Raw genomic sequence first — 13744 nt, forward strand, 5'->3', positions numbered from 1 at the left:
GCTTTAACCCGGATATGTTGCCACTTACAAGTTTTCTCAAGTTAAAGGTTGATTTTACCGTTTTAATTTTTTATATAAAATATTGGATGAGAAGGGGGTTATATATAATGAGATGTGCTCAGGGCCCTATAATCCTTTTGGAGTCTTTCTGCGTGGTCTCTGCACCAGGACCGGACTGGGGTCACACGGTGAACCTGGGTGCAGGTTGAATACGCTGGGGGTGGGCTGAAAGGAGAGCCATGAAACCAGTTGATGTCAAAAGAAAGCTTGAAGACTAATAACATCTCAAAATGTATTAGATCTGTGCATTGCGTCAATTATTTCCTAAGCTAATGGCAATATGTCTTAATTTTATAACAGTAACACTAAAGACTAACAGCTAACTATTCATTGGCAACCATTTACTATGCATTGAAGCATAAAAAGCTTTAATTCATTTGCAGGCCAGCTTTTTTTTTTTTTTTCTTTTTTATATGCTCATTTTACCTAACTTTTCTTATTAAATAGAAGGTATTCCTTCAAGTTATAAATCTTTACGACGTAATTATTGTTCCTGCTTTCTTCCTCCCGTGCCAGATTTCACAAGTGGTATTAAAGGTTTTCCAAAAAGCAAGTTTCATTCCCATTGTCACTAAACACAATTTCCAAACATTTTGATAACTGCCCTAAGTTAGTTTTAAATGTCACACATGGCTACAGTTTACTTTTAAAAAGTAACATTTACTTGAATGAGCTTGAGTAACATTCAAGTAACATTTACTTGAATTCAAAGTAACATTGAACAAGATGTTTACATTTACATCTGAAGAATAATAATTAGTCATTAGATGCTTTTAGAAATTTTCTCTATGGGAGAACAAAATTTAGTATTTGAGGCTTACCCTGAAAATATATAGTAATAGAAACCAAATATGAGAGACTAAGAACTCTAAAAACAAAACTGGACAGCATTTGAATCTGATACTGTGATATATTAAAATTAGGCCTGGATAGCAAAAAGCCAGCCAATACAAGAAGGGGACATTTGGAGACTTTGGAAATATTATTGTTTGTTCTCGCATACTTTCAAAAAATGTTTTGTGAAATTATGCTAAGTCATGACCTCATAAATAGACTAGATTAATATTCAAGTTGACTTGAAAAATAATTTAATAAAATCATAGGAAGTAGGAGCAGTTTTTTTCTGTGGATAGCCAGTGAGGATTGTATAGGAGTTAGAACTTTGGCAAATAGAGAGCACAACCAATATACTGATGTAGGGGTTGAAAATAATTTACAAAATTAATTTAATAAAACGCTTGAAACAGTAGCTAACAATAATTAACAAAATGACAACAAAGCTGTTTGTACTTGCAATTAACAACATATTTAAGCCCAAACTGAATTAATATAAAAATAATATGCAACGAATTGGTATCTGACATAAGGTACGTTAAAAATTAATGTTCACATTGAAGACTTGAAGTTGTGACATCTCCAAATACCTTTTCACTTTCACTTCTCAGTTTTATTGAATGCAGCTCGTTGTGGCCTAATATGATGTCAATGGTAATACCCAAAATATTTCTTAATGTAGAACACTACATTTCCCCTATCACGCCAGATAAAATAGTTTAATATATTTACTTTAACAAAAGTCCATGGTTACTAACTCTGAGCTATAGAGCAGGTTTTGTTTCTTTAATTTCTAGCACTAATTGTGGTTCTTAAAGATATCTACAGCTGATATTTGAATTGTCATGCTGTTCCTGAAAAGAACAATATATTTATCCTGAAAGTTTTACTGTAATTCACCCCTAAAGTGTACTTTACGTGGAAAATTTTCATCATAAAAACACTGTCCACTATTTATACATGTCCAGATCGATTCGACTACATTTCGTAGAACGAGCACAGATTTTTATATCAGACAAGCTGGCTTTCAACATCTCACTTTACACTGTGACCCTGGGAATGTTACATACCTTCTATGAGCCTCCAGTCCTGAATTACAAAATGAGAACATCACCACAATCCTCAAACAGAAAAAAAAAAAAAAAAAAAAAAGCTAGTGTCATGTGCCTAGCACCGGGCCAGGCATAGTGTACACGTTAGGTGTTCATAATTTTTTCCTCCTTTTTGCTCACTCCTGATATATTTTGGCTAATTGAAGATTAGTGAAAAAATATGGAAGAAGTTACTGGAATAAATCAGCTCCACTAGAAAGCTCATTATATTGCAGGCAATAGTGACACATTCCCAAAGTAATGTTCAATAAGAACCAAAGATTGGTTTTAAAAATGTATTTACATAGTATAATTCAAATGCAAGAAAATATTTTTCAGGGCAATGACAAAGAAAAGAAACAAGCTACACCTGTGTGTATAGTTTAATTTGTAAAAATGAAGAGAAATACCCAATTTTATTGAATGTCAAATGTTCATGGACAGGTAACAGAAACTAAGGTATTTCACGTAGTAATCTACGTCAACATGAAAACATATCAAAACAGAGTTTCTGTAAAGGAAAAAGCCATTTTTATAATGGGGTTGATAATAATTAGAAGTTCCTATTAATTGTCCATGAAATCTCCTAAGAAAGGTGCTACTTCAGACAGGATTCTAAGTAGAACTTGGCACATAAATTCTAACTTTTCCATCCCCCACTACGTTTCACCTTCTTATAGCTCCGCTCACCCAGACAACCTCACATATACACACACAATATTAAAAACACGCATGGCTTTAAAGCAGAAAATTCATTTTCTACAACAAAAGCAAGACACCGTATTTATACCCGATGTTCTCAGTCACGGAAATGGGTTTTCCTCATGGAGTTGCTAATTCACATACATTATTAAGTTCAACCTTTTGAAATGTGTGTCTCTAGGAGGATCTGTTTGATCATGTGGAAGAATTCTAAGGCATTATAAGTAGTTGTTCCACAGGACAAGTGCTGCTCTTGCAATGATATACTCTTGATACGTTTGACAAGTCTTTAGTCTTCAAATGCCACCAGACAGACATAGGGAGACATTCATAGTCTACAGGTGGTTGGCTCAAAGGTCAAAAATTTTGTTTAAAAAAAAAAACGTTTATGGAATAGCACCGTAGAAAGTCTTTCAGAAACAAATCCTTTTTCAACTGAATCCCAAGAAGCAAGAGAGAGAGAGAGAGAGAGAAAGAGAGAGAGAGAAAGAAAGAAATCTTTCAATGACTACATGGCCTACTTACACTTCGTTTCTTTCTTTTTTTTTTTTTAAATACAACATTAACCGTGACAACGTCAGCAATAACAGCTACGACAGGTTGACAACAACAGAAAAGACGATATAGCAGCTCTGGTGACTTGAGAATGGACCATCCAGGCAGTCACTAGAAGAATTCTGTTCACACCTGTTGGGAGTTCTCTCACGCAGTTCTAAGACATCACAGCACTTCTTAAGTTTGGTGTGAAAAGGCAGCACTTTCACTGAAAGAACTGGGTTTACCAATCACATGGGCATTTTTCCAGCATTTAAATAAATGATGTCTAGAGATTAATTGCACTAATGGACACTACTGACATTTCCAACTTGTCAAAATGCCAGTAAAATGAAGTGGTCACAAGATCATTTGCGTCTCAAAGAGGTGAATCTGGCCTGCAAGGAAAGTGACTAAGCTGAAGTATCCCAGTTTCCAAACATCGGACACACCCACAATTAAAGTACAAAGCACCCTCAAAAGACTCCCATTTCCCAACATCCTATATGGATCTGCATCCAAGATACAAAGCCAAAGCAATTATCCTCAGACGCAGGAAGAGGGTTTTTCTGTATATGACCCGCAAGACCATTTTATTTCTCCCAAATGTTGAAGAATTGTCAAAAAGAACACTTTGCAAGGTCACGGACCCTGAACTGAACTGCTTGAATTGCAAGGCATCTGCATCAAGCTGTCAGCAAAAGCTTGTGGAGTCCTCCTTGAAGTAACATGACGCCCTTCCGCCAGCTTTATTTCGATTTATACCATCAAGCATGGAGCTCCAATCTCCTGGTAATGCTGATCAGAGTTAGGTGAAAACTTCTCTTGTAGTACAGAGATAATTCTGGTCTTACAGTTTTCTTCTGTTCACACTCGTTATATAAAACATTTGTGCTAATATCTTCATTTAAAAAAAAAATACGTCTTCTCTCCATTCTGCACATTCCTTGATGTTCTGATGGAGGTTTTGGTGTTATTTTTTGGTATGCATGGTGTCTGGATATCTAATACTTTTGTATCTTATATGAAATCCTTTCTTGTTGATTGTGTCATCAGTGTGAAAATGAATTAAAACCGCATCCCCAATGGAGTAGATTTCTTCTGGTGGCTAAAGACAAAAAGAAACACACAGGCAAATAAACAAACAGAAGGAGTCATCTTTTTCTTCATTGAGATTCATATTTGGGATTGGGGGGGGAGTGGGGTATATATGACTTAATCCTCTCAACAACCTGGAATAGTGAATACGTGTGGCTTCTTCATTTTACAGATGAGCAAACGTGACTTTCAGAGAAGCAAATGACACACTCAAGATCATAGTTATAGGTAGTGATGTCGCTGGGCTTGGAACAGAAGTGTGTTTTCAAGTTGGTGTGTCGTTTTTTTTTTCTCCCCCCAAAATTTTAAGCCCAGTTCCTTTGATTTAGAAATAAATAAAGTGAGGTTCAAAGAGCATAAAGAGCTATCAAATTTGTTTCAGAAGGTGCTCTGAGGCAGAGACAGTTCCAGAATCCAAATCATCCCTCCCTTCCTGTTTCAATAATCTAAGCACCAAGAATCTTTTTTGTTTCATTGCAGCTGGTATTTGGACAGGAGTTCAAGAGTATTCATGTTCAGTATTATTTAAGCAATAGACACCGATAGACAAAAAAAGAGCGGGGGCGGGGGGGCCTAATGTCTTCTGAACAAAATAAGTCTTCAGAAGACCACTTGATATTTATCTTAAGCTTTCCTTTTTCTTATTTCTCGTGGCAACGCTCTGTGACCTGTACGCTGGCATTCTGTCCCATGCACAAGTGACATGCTGCAGTGGAACAGCATTCTGGTAGCACTGACTGAGTCCGCACAGCACTGGTGGACCCCACCACTCAGCAGGTGTATTCTTTGAGAGGGGAATGTCAACATGGGTTGTGTGCATATTACTTTGCCTTTATGCTGTAATTTAGGAAGTTGACCCAATTGTCAAAGGTGTGTGTTTAAATGTATTGCCTTTAGATTCTTAAAGGTTGAAATATCTATTACACAACAAGAACATGAATAAAAAAGTTAGAATGTGGACACTAACAGCAAATTAGAGCTACCAAATACATCCCTCTTGCGTGAGATTATTGAGAAAATTCAATAGAGATAGAGAAAGAGGTGAGGGAGAAGAGGCATAGTATAACTTGCCAAGCCAATAACAATACAGGGTAACCTTTTTTTTTGTAAAAATATTGTCAATTTGTATATGGCACGCATAACAATCATGAATCATTGAGCTTTTTTTTTTTTTTTTTTTAATCTGGCTATGGTTTCCTGCTGCTACTGTATTTACCCCTGATCCACAGAATCGACCAAGCCCCACCGCTGTCGAATCGAGACCATCAAAGAGCTCAACATAGTCATAGCCACAGTCAGCTTCTTCCTCCACCTCGAAAATCGGGAAGGATAACTCCAGGCGAAAGCCACGTTCTGACACTACCAGCCATTCACAGTCGACCTGTCCTGGGTAGTTGTTATCACCAAACTGAGCATGCGAGTATAGATCTCTGGGTTTCGGTTCCGCTTTCAGTCGGCCGCCACACTCTGCCCGGAAAAGAAAAAATGAAATAAATCCAGTGAGGTGTCACAAGTCCCCTTTCAAATTTGATGTAGTCTAACCCTTCTCTACTTTCTGAATTCATTTTCATCACCGGATGTGTGTCCCATAATTGTGGGGTCTGTGCAACAGGTACTGACACGGGCACTACACGCAGACTGCTGGGTTGGAATACCACCTCCAACACCTACTAGCTCAGTTAACTTTATACGAGTGATGCCATTTCTCTGATCCATAGGGCAAAATGCAGGTGATAACAATATAACAACAGTAGCAATCTTAGCGGGCTTTGAGGATTTAATGAATACATGAAAATCACTTAAAACAGTGCCTAGCGTCTAGTAACTCTTAATAAATATTTTTGTTGCACACGATACTGTTTTTAGTTCCAAATAACTAGTTTTAATAGAAAAAAGATCATTATCTTCATTGAAGTTTAATCTTAATCGATTAAGAACCCAGAATCCAAATGAATAAGAAAGAATGTAAAAATCAACAAAATATAAGACACCTGGGTAGCTCAGTCGGTTAAGCGTCCGACTCTTGGTTTTGGCTCCAGTCATGGTTTTGCAGTCTGTGAGTTCAAGCCCCACATCGGGCTCCCTGCTGGCAGTGCGGAGCCTGCCTTCTTTTTCAGAGAGATATCAATAAACTTATGGATTACCAGTTATTACTTTTGTCATTAGAGGTAAATATACCAAATAGATAAGTATGCATAAAAATTTATAGGCAGTGTAATTTAGATATAACACTTAAAAAATTTTTTTCTCAGAAATTTTGTAATCTTCGCCCCCAAGCCTCCTAATAACTAGGGCCTATATAGGTTATTATCCCTAATAACTAGGCATTATATGTATTATTATGGCAGAGGGTCAGGGGCAAAGGAGATAAAGAAAGGGATATAAACATGTCAGAAGCAAGTAGAGTTTCTTTCCATCTCTGTTTGTCAAGCACTGAGAGATCCCTGGGAAGCCATAATTTCAGTGCTAAGACCGGGAAAATCTCAGGAGAAGTGGAATAAGTTGGGAGGGAACAGAGATGAAAGCCCAAGATGAAAAGATGTGGACAAGCAGGACACTGGCTATCAAACCACAACTGTGACATTGTCATGATCATGCGACCAAACCATCCTCAGCAGCACCCTGTGAGGATGGATTGCGCAATTACAAACACTTAGCTGGAGTTTTCAGGTCTGTGTACAGTTTACCCACACTGTGGCTTGGTGACTTTCAATAACAAAATATTTCTGAATCTCCAGGATGGAACCACTGTTCAGATGTGTCTAAATATATGTAGGCACAAAGACATTTAGATTCGTGTGTGTGGCTAATATCCAACTGGAGTTCCAACCAAGAGAATGACTGCCCCCTAAGCTGTGCTCCATGGTGAATGTCAATGTCCCTCTATGTTCCCGGTGGCAGATGGGGCATCCGGCACAATCACTCGATATGGGTGCTACTATTGCCCATGTAAAAAGCTGAAAGCTGGACTCATCTCTTAAATATTGTCTCTTGAGTCCTACAGACTGCGAACCTAACATCCTACCCTTCCTACCAGGGCAGGGCACTCTTCTAAGTCTAAAAATTATGGTCCTTCCCCTGTGACAGAACCCTGCAGCCAAACTACCTGGGTCCAAATCTGGGCTCTGCCCTTCATCCGCTGTGGGACTGTATCTCACACTTCATTTCTTTTTTTTTCTAATTTTTTTTTTAACGTTTATTTATTTTTGAGAAAGAGAGAGAGACAGAGCATGAACGGGAGGGGCAGAGAGAGAGGGAGACACAGAATCGGAAACAGGCTCCAGGCTCTGAGCCATCAGCCCAGAGCCTGACCGGGCTCGAACTCCCGGACCGCGAGATCGTGACCTGAGCTGAAGTCCGACGCTTAACCAACTGAGCCACCCAGGCGCCCCTCACACTTCATTTCTAAGACAAGCATCATACACAGTAGCCCCACCCCGGGGTCTAGACGAAGAGTGAATGGTTTAATATGTGTAAAATGCTTGGAAGGTAACTGGCACATAGGAAAGGCTGTCTTAGTGGAAGCTACCACCATTTCTGCCGTAATTTTCCAGTGAGAACATTGAAATGCCATCATCTGTGCTGCTAGGGATCCATTCAGGTATGAAATGAAAAGCCAGAAAAAAATGAAAAACAACTGAAAACACTATTAATCTGCTATCATAATGGAAGACTTATATTTTTGAAGCCCGGGAAAATATTCTGTGAAAAATATTTCCAAATGTAATCTGTAAGTGTATAAACCAGTGTAATCTCATTTAGAGGTTTTTTAGAATTCTACCTGTTCTCAAAGTTTGATATAATTGCCGGATTTGTTTTGGTTTCAACTCTTTAAAAAACTTTTATCCCACAGCCAGGAAGAGCTGAAGGCACAGACTGTGTGTTCGGAAGAAGGCTTTAGTTTCAGTGTGCCTGCCTTGTACAAACAAAGTAGCAAGACAAAGACCGGGATCCAGAAGATACAATTCTCTGCCAGTCCCAACTTCCAACAAAAATCAAGGAGGAAATGAACTAGTGGAACAAAATGGAAAAGGAGGGGCTCCTGGGTGGCTCAGTCAGTTGAACCTCTGGCTTCGGCTCAGGTCATGACCTCGCGGTTTGTGAGTTCAAACCCCGTGTGGGGCTCTGTGCTGACGGCTCAGAGCCTGGACCCTGCTTCAGATTCTGTGTCTCCTTCTCTCTATGCCCTTCCCCGCTCAGGCTCTGTATGTGTGTGTGTGTGTGTCTCTCTCTCTTAAAAACAAACATTAAAAAAAATTAAACAAAAATGGAAAGGGAGATTTCATGAAACCACTCAGGCTCTGTGTGTGTGTCTCAAAAATAAAAATTTAAAAAAAGTAAACAAAAATGGAAAGGGGATTTCATGAAATGTTTGTGAATCTGAAAATGACAGTGAAGGGTTATAACTGGGTTTTATTGAAAATTTCTAGAAAACGGCAATATTCAAAATAAATAAATTACATTTAAGGGTGACTAAAAATGTTTCAGAAAGTTCACCGGCTTTCGTTTATCCGTTTCAGAGCACAACTGCATTCCTATGGATCACTGCTCAAGCTAATAAATCTGGAATTAATGATCCAACAGTGAAAAAGAGACAGAGAGAGAGAGACAGAGACAGAGACAGAATTTAGTCCACAGAATAAAATTTTTAAGAACAAACATTTGAATATTATATGCAGAAGAGGTGTGATTTTAATATGCCCTGAGAGAAAATCTATACGCAGAAAATAACAGGCAGAATGAGGGCAATTGCTTACAAGTGTCTTTGAGAATCCTTGTGGCAATTCTTCAAAATTTAGTTCATGTATCATTTAATATGGTCCCTATAAAGGAGGTTTTTTAGGTAAATACACTCCCTGCAAATATTCTGTTCATTTACTAAGTCGGAACAATATAAAAGTCGTGTAGCATGTCAGCAATATTGTTTTTAATCAACTCTATAAGCTGCCAGAACATCTTCTACAGAATTCTGGAAAATGAAAATAAAGCTGCATAAGATAGGTGACAAGAAGGGAAGAGAAGCCTGGGGGTGACTTTCCTTTTAATTTGGAAAGACAGGATTGTTTGTTTCCTGATAAAGTATTAAATTCCCAAAGAGGTCCTGTAACTTGACCTACAAATGCCTTTAGTGGACATTCTAACTTAATTGAGTTAGATCAAAATAATTTCCTTGCTAAGAAGTTTAATAATGTATTATTATTTTTTTTTTAATGTCATTGATAAATAGTATGATGTTGTATGCTACAGGAAAGAAGTCCTACCAGACGGGCCATGTTTTATTTTATTCATTTATTTACTTAATATTTCAAGTTTTTATTTAAATTCTAGTTGGTTAACATATAGTGTAATATTAGTTTCAGGAGTGGAATTTAGTGATTCGTCACTTACATACAATACCCAGCACTCATCACAAGTGCCCTCCTTAATGCCAATCACCCATTTTGCCCAACCCCCCACCCACCTCCCTTCCATCAACCATCAGTTCCTTTTCTGTAGTTAAGACTCTCCTATGGTTTGCCTCCCTGTCTCTGTTTTTTTTTTTTTTTAATGTTTATTTATTTTTGAGAGACAGACAGAGACAGAGACAGAGAGAGAGACAGAGAGACAGAGCGTGAGTGGGCAAGGGGCAGAGAGAGAGGGAGACACAGAATCCAAAGCAGGCTCCAGGCTCTGACCTGTCAGCACAGAGCCCGACACAGGGCTCACACCTGTGAACTGCAAGATCATGACCTGAGCCTAAGTTGGATACTTAACCGACCGGGCCACCCAGGGTGCCCCAGATTGACCATGTTTTAAAATTATTTTCTCTTCACATTCCCCCCTTTTTCTATATGATAGCCATATCCTCTGAGAGAGTACACAGGAGATATATATATATATATATATATATATATATATATATTTTTTTTTTTTTTTACCGGAGGATTTGTTTCCTTTCATAAGTTTATTTAAGGGTAGTGGAATACCATTTGTTACCTGATTAAAATATATTTCGGCTTAGAATTTGGACACTATCAGAGAATAAAAAGGACTCTTCCCAATAAAGTCCATTACTCGTGGATTTTTTTTACATAGCATTACTTGTGAAAAAAAGTAGCCATAAAACCATATTAGAGCAATATTTCTCATCAGCTGGCTTCAAAATTCATGGTATTACAAACTTGTGGATAAAACTCAAATTTTATACAGAAATATAGATAAATTTACTCAAGCAAATTAAAAGGTGTATTTCAGGGCCCATCAAGAAGAGTTACAGATATTCTAGAAGCAGTTAAATAATGAATAAGAGTTTTATACATGTAGAAAAAATTGACTGAGGTAGTACTGGACTTGGCTGTCTCGTCAGTAGAAATTGACTGAAAAATCCTAAGTACAGAAACATGTGAAAATCAGAAGTTTAACTTGCCAGACTGTAAGCTGTCAACAGGCAGGGATTCCTTCTATTTCCTTATCAACTCCCACAAATTGCTAAATTTTTTGCTATAAATTACCAATACCTTACAGTCTATCCAAAGCAGGTGTCAAATAAATATGTGATGAAAGACTATGGGATAAATTAACTTATTAAAGAGAAAGCTTTAGGAGACATAAATAGGAGGCAGCACCTCAGAGGATTTCAACATGTGTGGCTACTAGAAAGTAACAGTATAAAACAAATCTACCCGGAAAAGATGCCTGGTTAAGGGAGAGCAAAAATTTATGCATCAAGAAAAAAAAAACACAAACAGATAATATGAAAAATTTTGATAACAGCAAATGAGCCCGAGTTAAGAAGCCAGGATTCTAATACCAACTACTATTTTTTTGTTCTACTTCAGGCATTTAAGTTTTTGTTCAGAATCCTTAACTGTGAGATGACAGGGCCGGATTAAAAGATATCCAGGGTATGTTTTCACCTAATGAAAATAGGACTCACGTTGCTCAATTGGGTATTTGAATGAATGTGAACAGAACAGGGCAATAAAATAGGCCTAGCCAGTTACATACTTTAAACAGAGGGTTTTTTAAAACTTACATAAGGAAAAATTCAATCTCTACCATTGCTTCAATAACAGACCAGTTTGGTATCCTTTTTCTTCCTAATCTGAAACTTTTACGTTAAGAGAAAATATACTGTGGTGGAAAGTATGTGAGCTTTGGAGACAGGTAGTATAAAGATTAAATTCAGGCTTTGACATAATTTTAGAAATCTCTAAAAAATAATTAATCAATTTCTTTATCTGAAAAATGAGAATTTGGAGGATTAATTAATTTTTAGAGATTTCTAAAATTTCTTTATCTGAAAAATGAGGATAATAATACATCATATAGTCTTTATCTGAAAAATGAGGATAATAACACATTGTATAGTCTTTATCTGAAAAATGAGGATAGTAACACATCGTACAGTCTTTTGAGGATTCAGTATACGTAAAGTGTATATATTAAGTGCATGTGTGTGCCTAAATGCCAAATGCATGCTATATAGACCATCAGATCTCAATATGTGATCTCATTGAGAAATTAGATCCTAACAATGGGTTCTTAAGGGTTATATAAACACTGCAAATAGGGTTCATGAGCAGAGGCCATGCAAAATTAACAAGTTGTGGAGTTTTACAGCTATAAGAAACCTTAAATAGTAGTTTACAGATAAAGAAACAGATCCAAAGAAATGATCCTTTCCAACGTTCCCAGCTAGGTAACGGCATCATTAGACCCAAACCCCAAATGTATCAACATACCAGAACATGATATAAGTCTTAATCCTTCTACTTACCAAAGGTAAGAAGAGATAGTATGAGATACTATAAAAGTAAGTTTTTACTAACGTAAGAAAGAGGAATTCATAGACAGGAAAATTAAAAATATTATATAGTCATATATTTCAAGAACTTTGACAGCATATTTTTATACTGCTTTCTTGGAACTTATGATACCCAGGATATTAAAGTAAGTATATATATGCCATAAACTCTGTGCTATCAGAAAAGTATTGATGAAGTAATGGGATTCCAATCATTCCACCCCTTCAATGCATAACAAGTTATCAGGAAAATATTTAAAGAGTACATGTCAAGTGGGTGGAAAATCATTAGTACGAAATGTCTATAGTCCATGAAAAATTTTTCTCAAACATAATATATATAATATATATAAATATAAATATATAAATAATTTTAAATATAAATATTTATGCTAATCCTGAGAAACAATTAATTTGAATTATCAATGAGTCCAACAATTCCTAGTATGAATTAGATCAATATTTTGACAATATTCACTTTTTTTTAAATGTTTTTTTTATGTTTATTTTTGAGAGACAGAGAGATACAGAGCACGAGTGGGGAAGAGGCAGAGAGAGAGGGAGACACAGAATCTGAAGGAGGCTCCAGGCTCTGAGCTGTCAGCACAGAGCCTGATGCGGGGCTCGGACTCACGGACTGCGAGATCATGACCTAAGCCGAAGTCGGACGCTCAACTAACTGAGCCACCCAGGCGCCCTGGACAATATTCACTTTTTCACATATAGACTTCAATATAAATCTAATGCTCATAACAAAATGTATTAAACTGGAAAGTAATATTGGATAATGGAATAATTAAAATTCTGATTTCTCACATAAAATTAAAAAAATTCAAACAAAAAATCAGGAAACCATGATGAAAATTACTACACTCAAAATGTTTCCTGGTAAAATATGTATACTATTTCTAGTGCGTTTTACACCAAGATGGATTTCTACCAGGCGGTGTCTAAACGGTTTATGCATCATGAGTGCCACTAGGTGGCACTATAAGCTAAATGACTTTAGGAAACTACAATCAACTGATTTTTTATTTTTAACTGAATGAAAAAAAAAGGACATTTCCTAGACATTTATGAAATCTATTATTAGGCTGGCTCCAAGTTATAAAAAATGTTATTCTACATTTTGCCTAAAATTTTCCATATTTTTCTAAATTATATTTTATTTCTTGAAGATTTTCATTACAAAGTCAAATTAGGGATTAGGATTAGGAAAAAGATTGTGTTGCATACCAAATAAAGGGAAAAACAAATGAGGCTCTGTAAAACAGAGAGATAAATCTCAAAACTGAGATTTATAAAAATATATTAATTCAAAATCTAGGTAACCAGGTAGGATGTTACATAAACATAATTCTTGAATACTAAGATATAAATTTTTAACTGTTAAACAGAACATATAAATCAAACTGCCAAAGTGAATATGGAACATATTATACAAATATTTAGAGATAATTCTACCTGGTCATACTGCATTGAACATGAATGAGATCAAATTATTGCATTTCCTTTTAATGTTCAACAACTACAAAGACATATAGGTAGGATGCAACATTGCTCTCAAATATTTTACAGAATGCTCCAGTGAGATTTCTTCTACTGTCCTCAGAGATTCGTTAATGTTCCTGTTATAGGA

The 13744-nt window shown here is 36.5% G+C and overlaps 1 protein-coding gene across 1 annotated transcript in view; it reads right to left on the reverse strand.

Moving 5' to 3' along the window:
• Positions 1–2343: 2343 nt before the first annotated feature.
• The window catches only part of TLL1 (tolloid like 1), a 212456-nt gene continuing 201055 nt past the window's right edge, over positions 2344–13744 (reverse strand). Inside the window, exons 20-21 of the mRNA XM_030312787.1 lie at positions 5536–5786; positions 2344–4329 (exon numbers count right to left, since the gene is read on the reverse strand). Coding sequence (XP_030168647.1) covers positions 4195–4329; positions 5536–5786 — 386 coding nt within the window. The 3' untranslated portion in view covers positions 2344–4194. The remainder of the gene's footprint in view (positions 4330–5535; positions 5787–13744) is intronic.

The sequence above is a fragment of the Lynx canadensis genome, chromosome B1, assembly GCF_007474595.2.
Source record: "Lynx canadensis isolate LIC74 chromosome B1, mLynCan4.pri.v2, whole genome shotgun sequence".
Lineage (NCBI taxonomy): Eukaryota > Metazoa > Chordata > Mammalia > Carnivora > Felidae > Lynx > Lynx canadensis.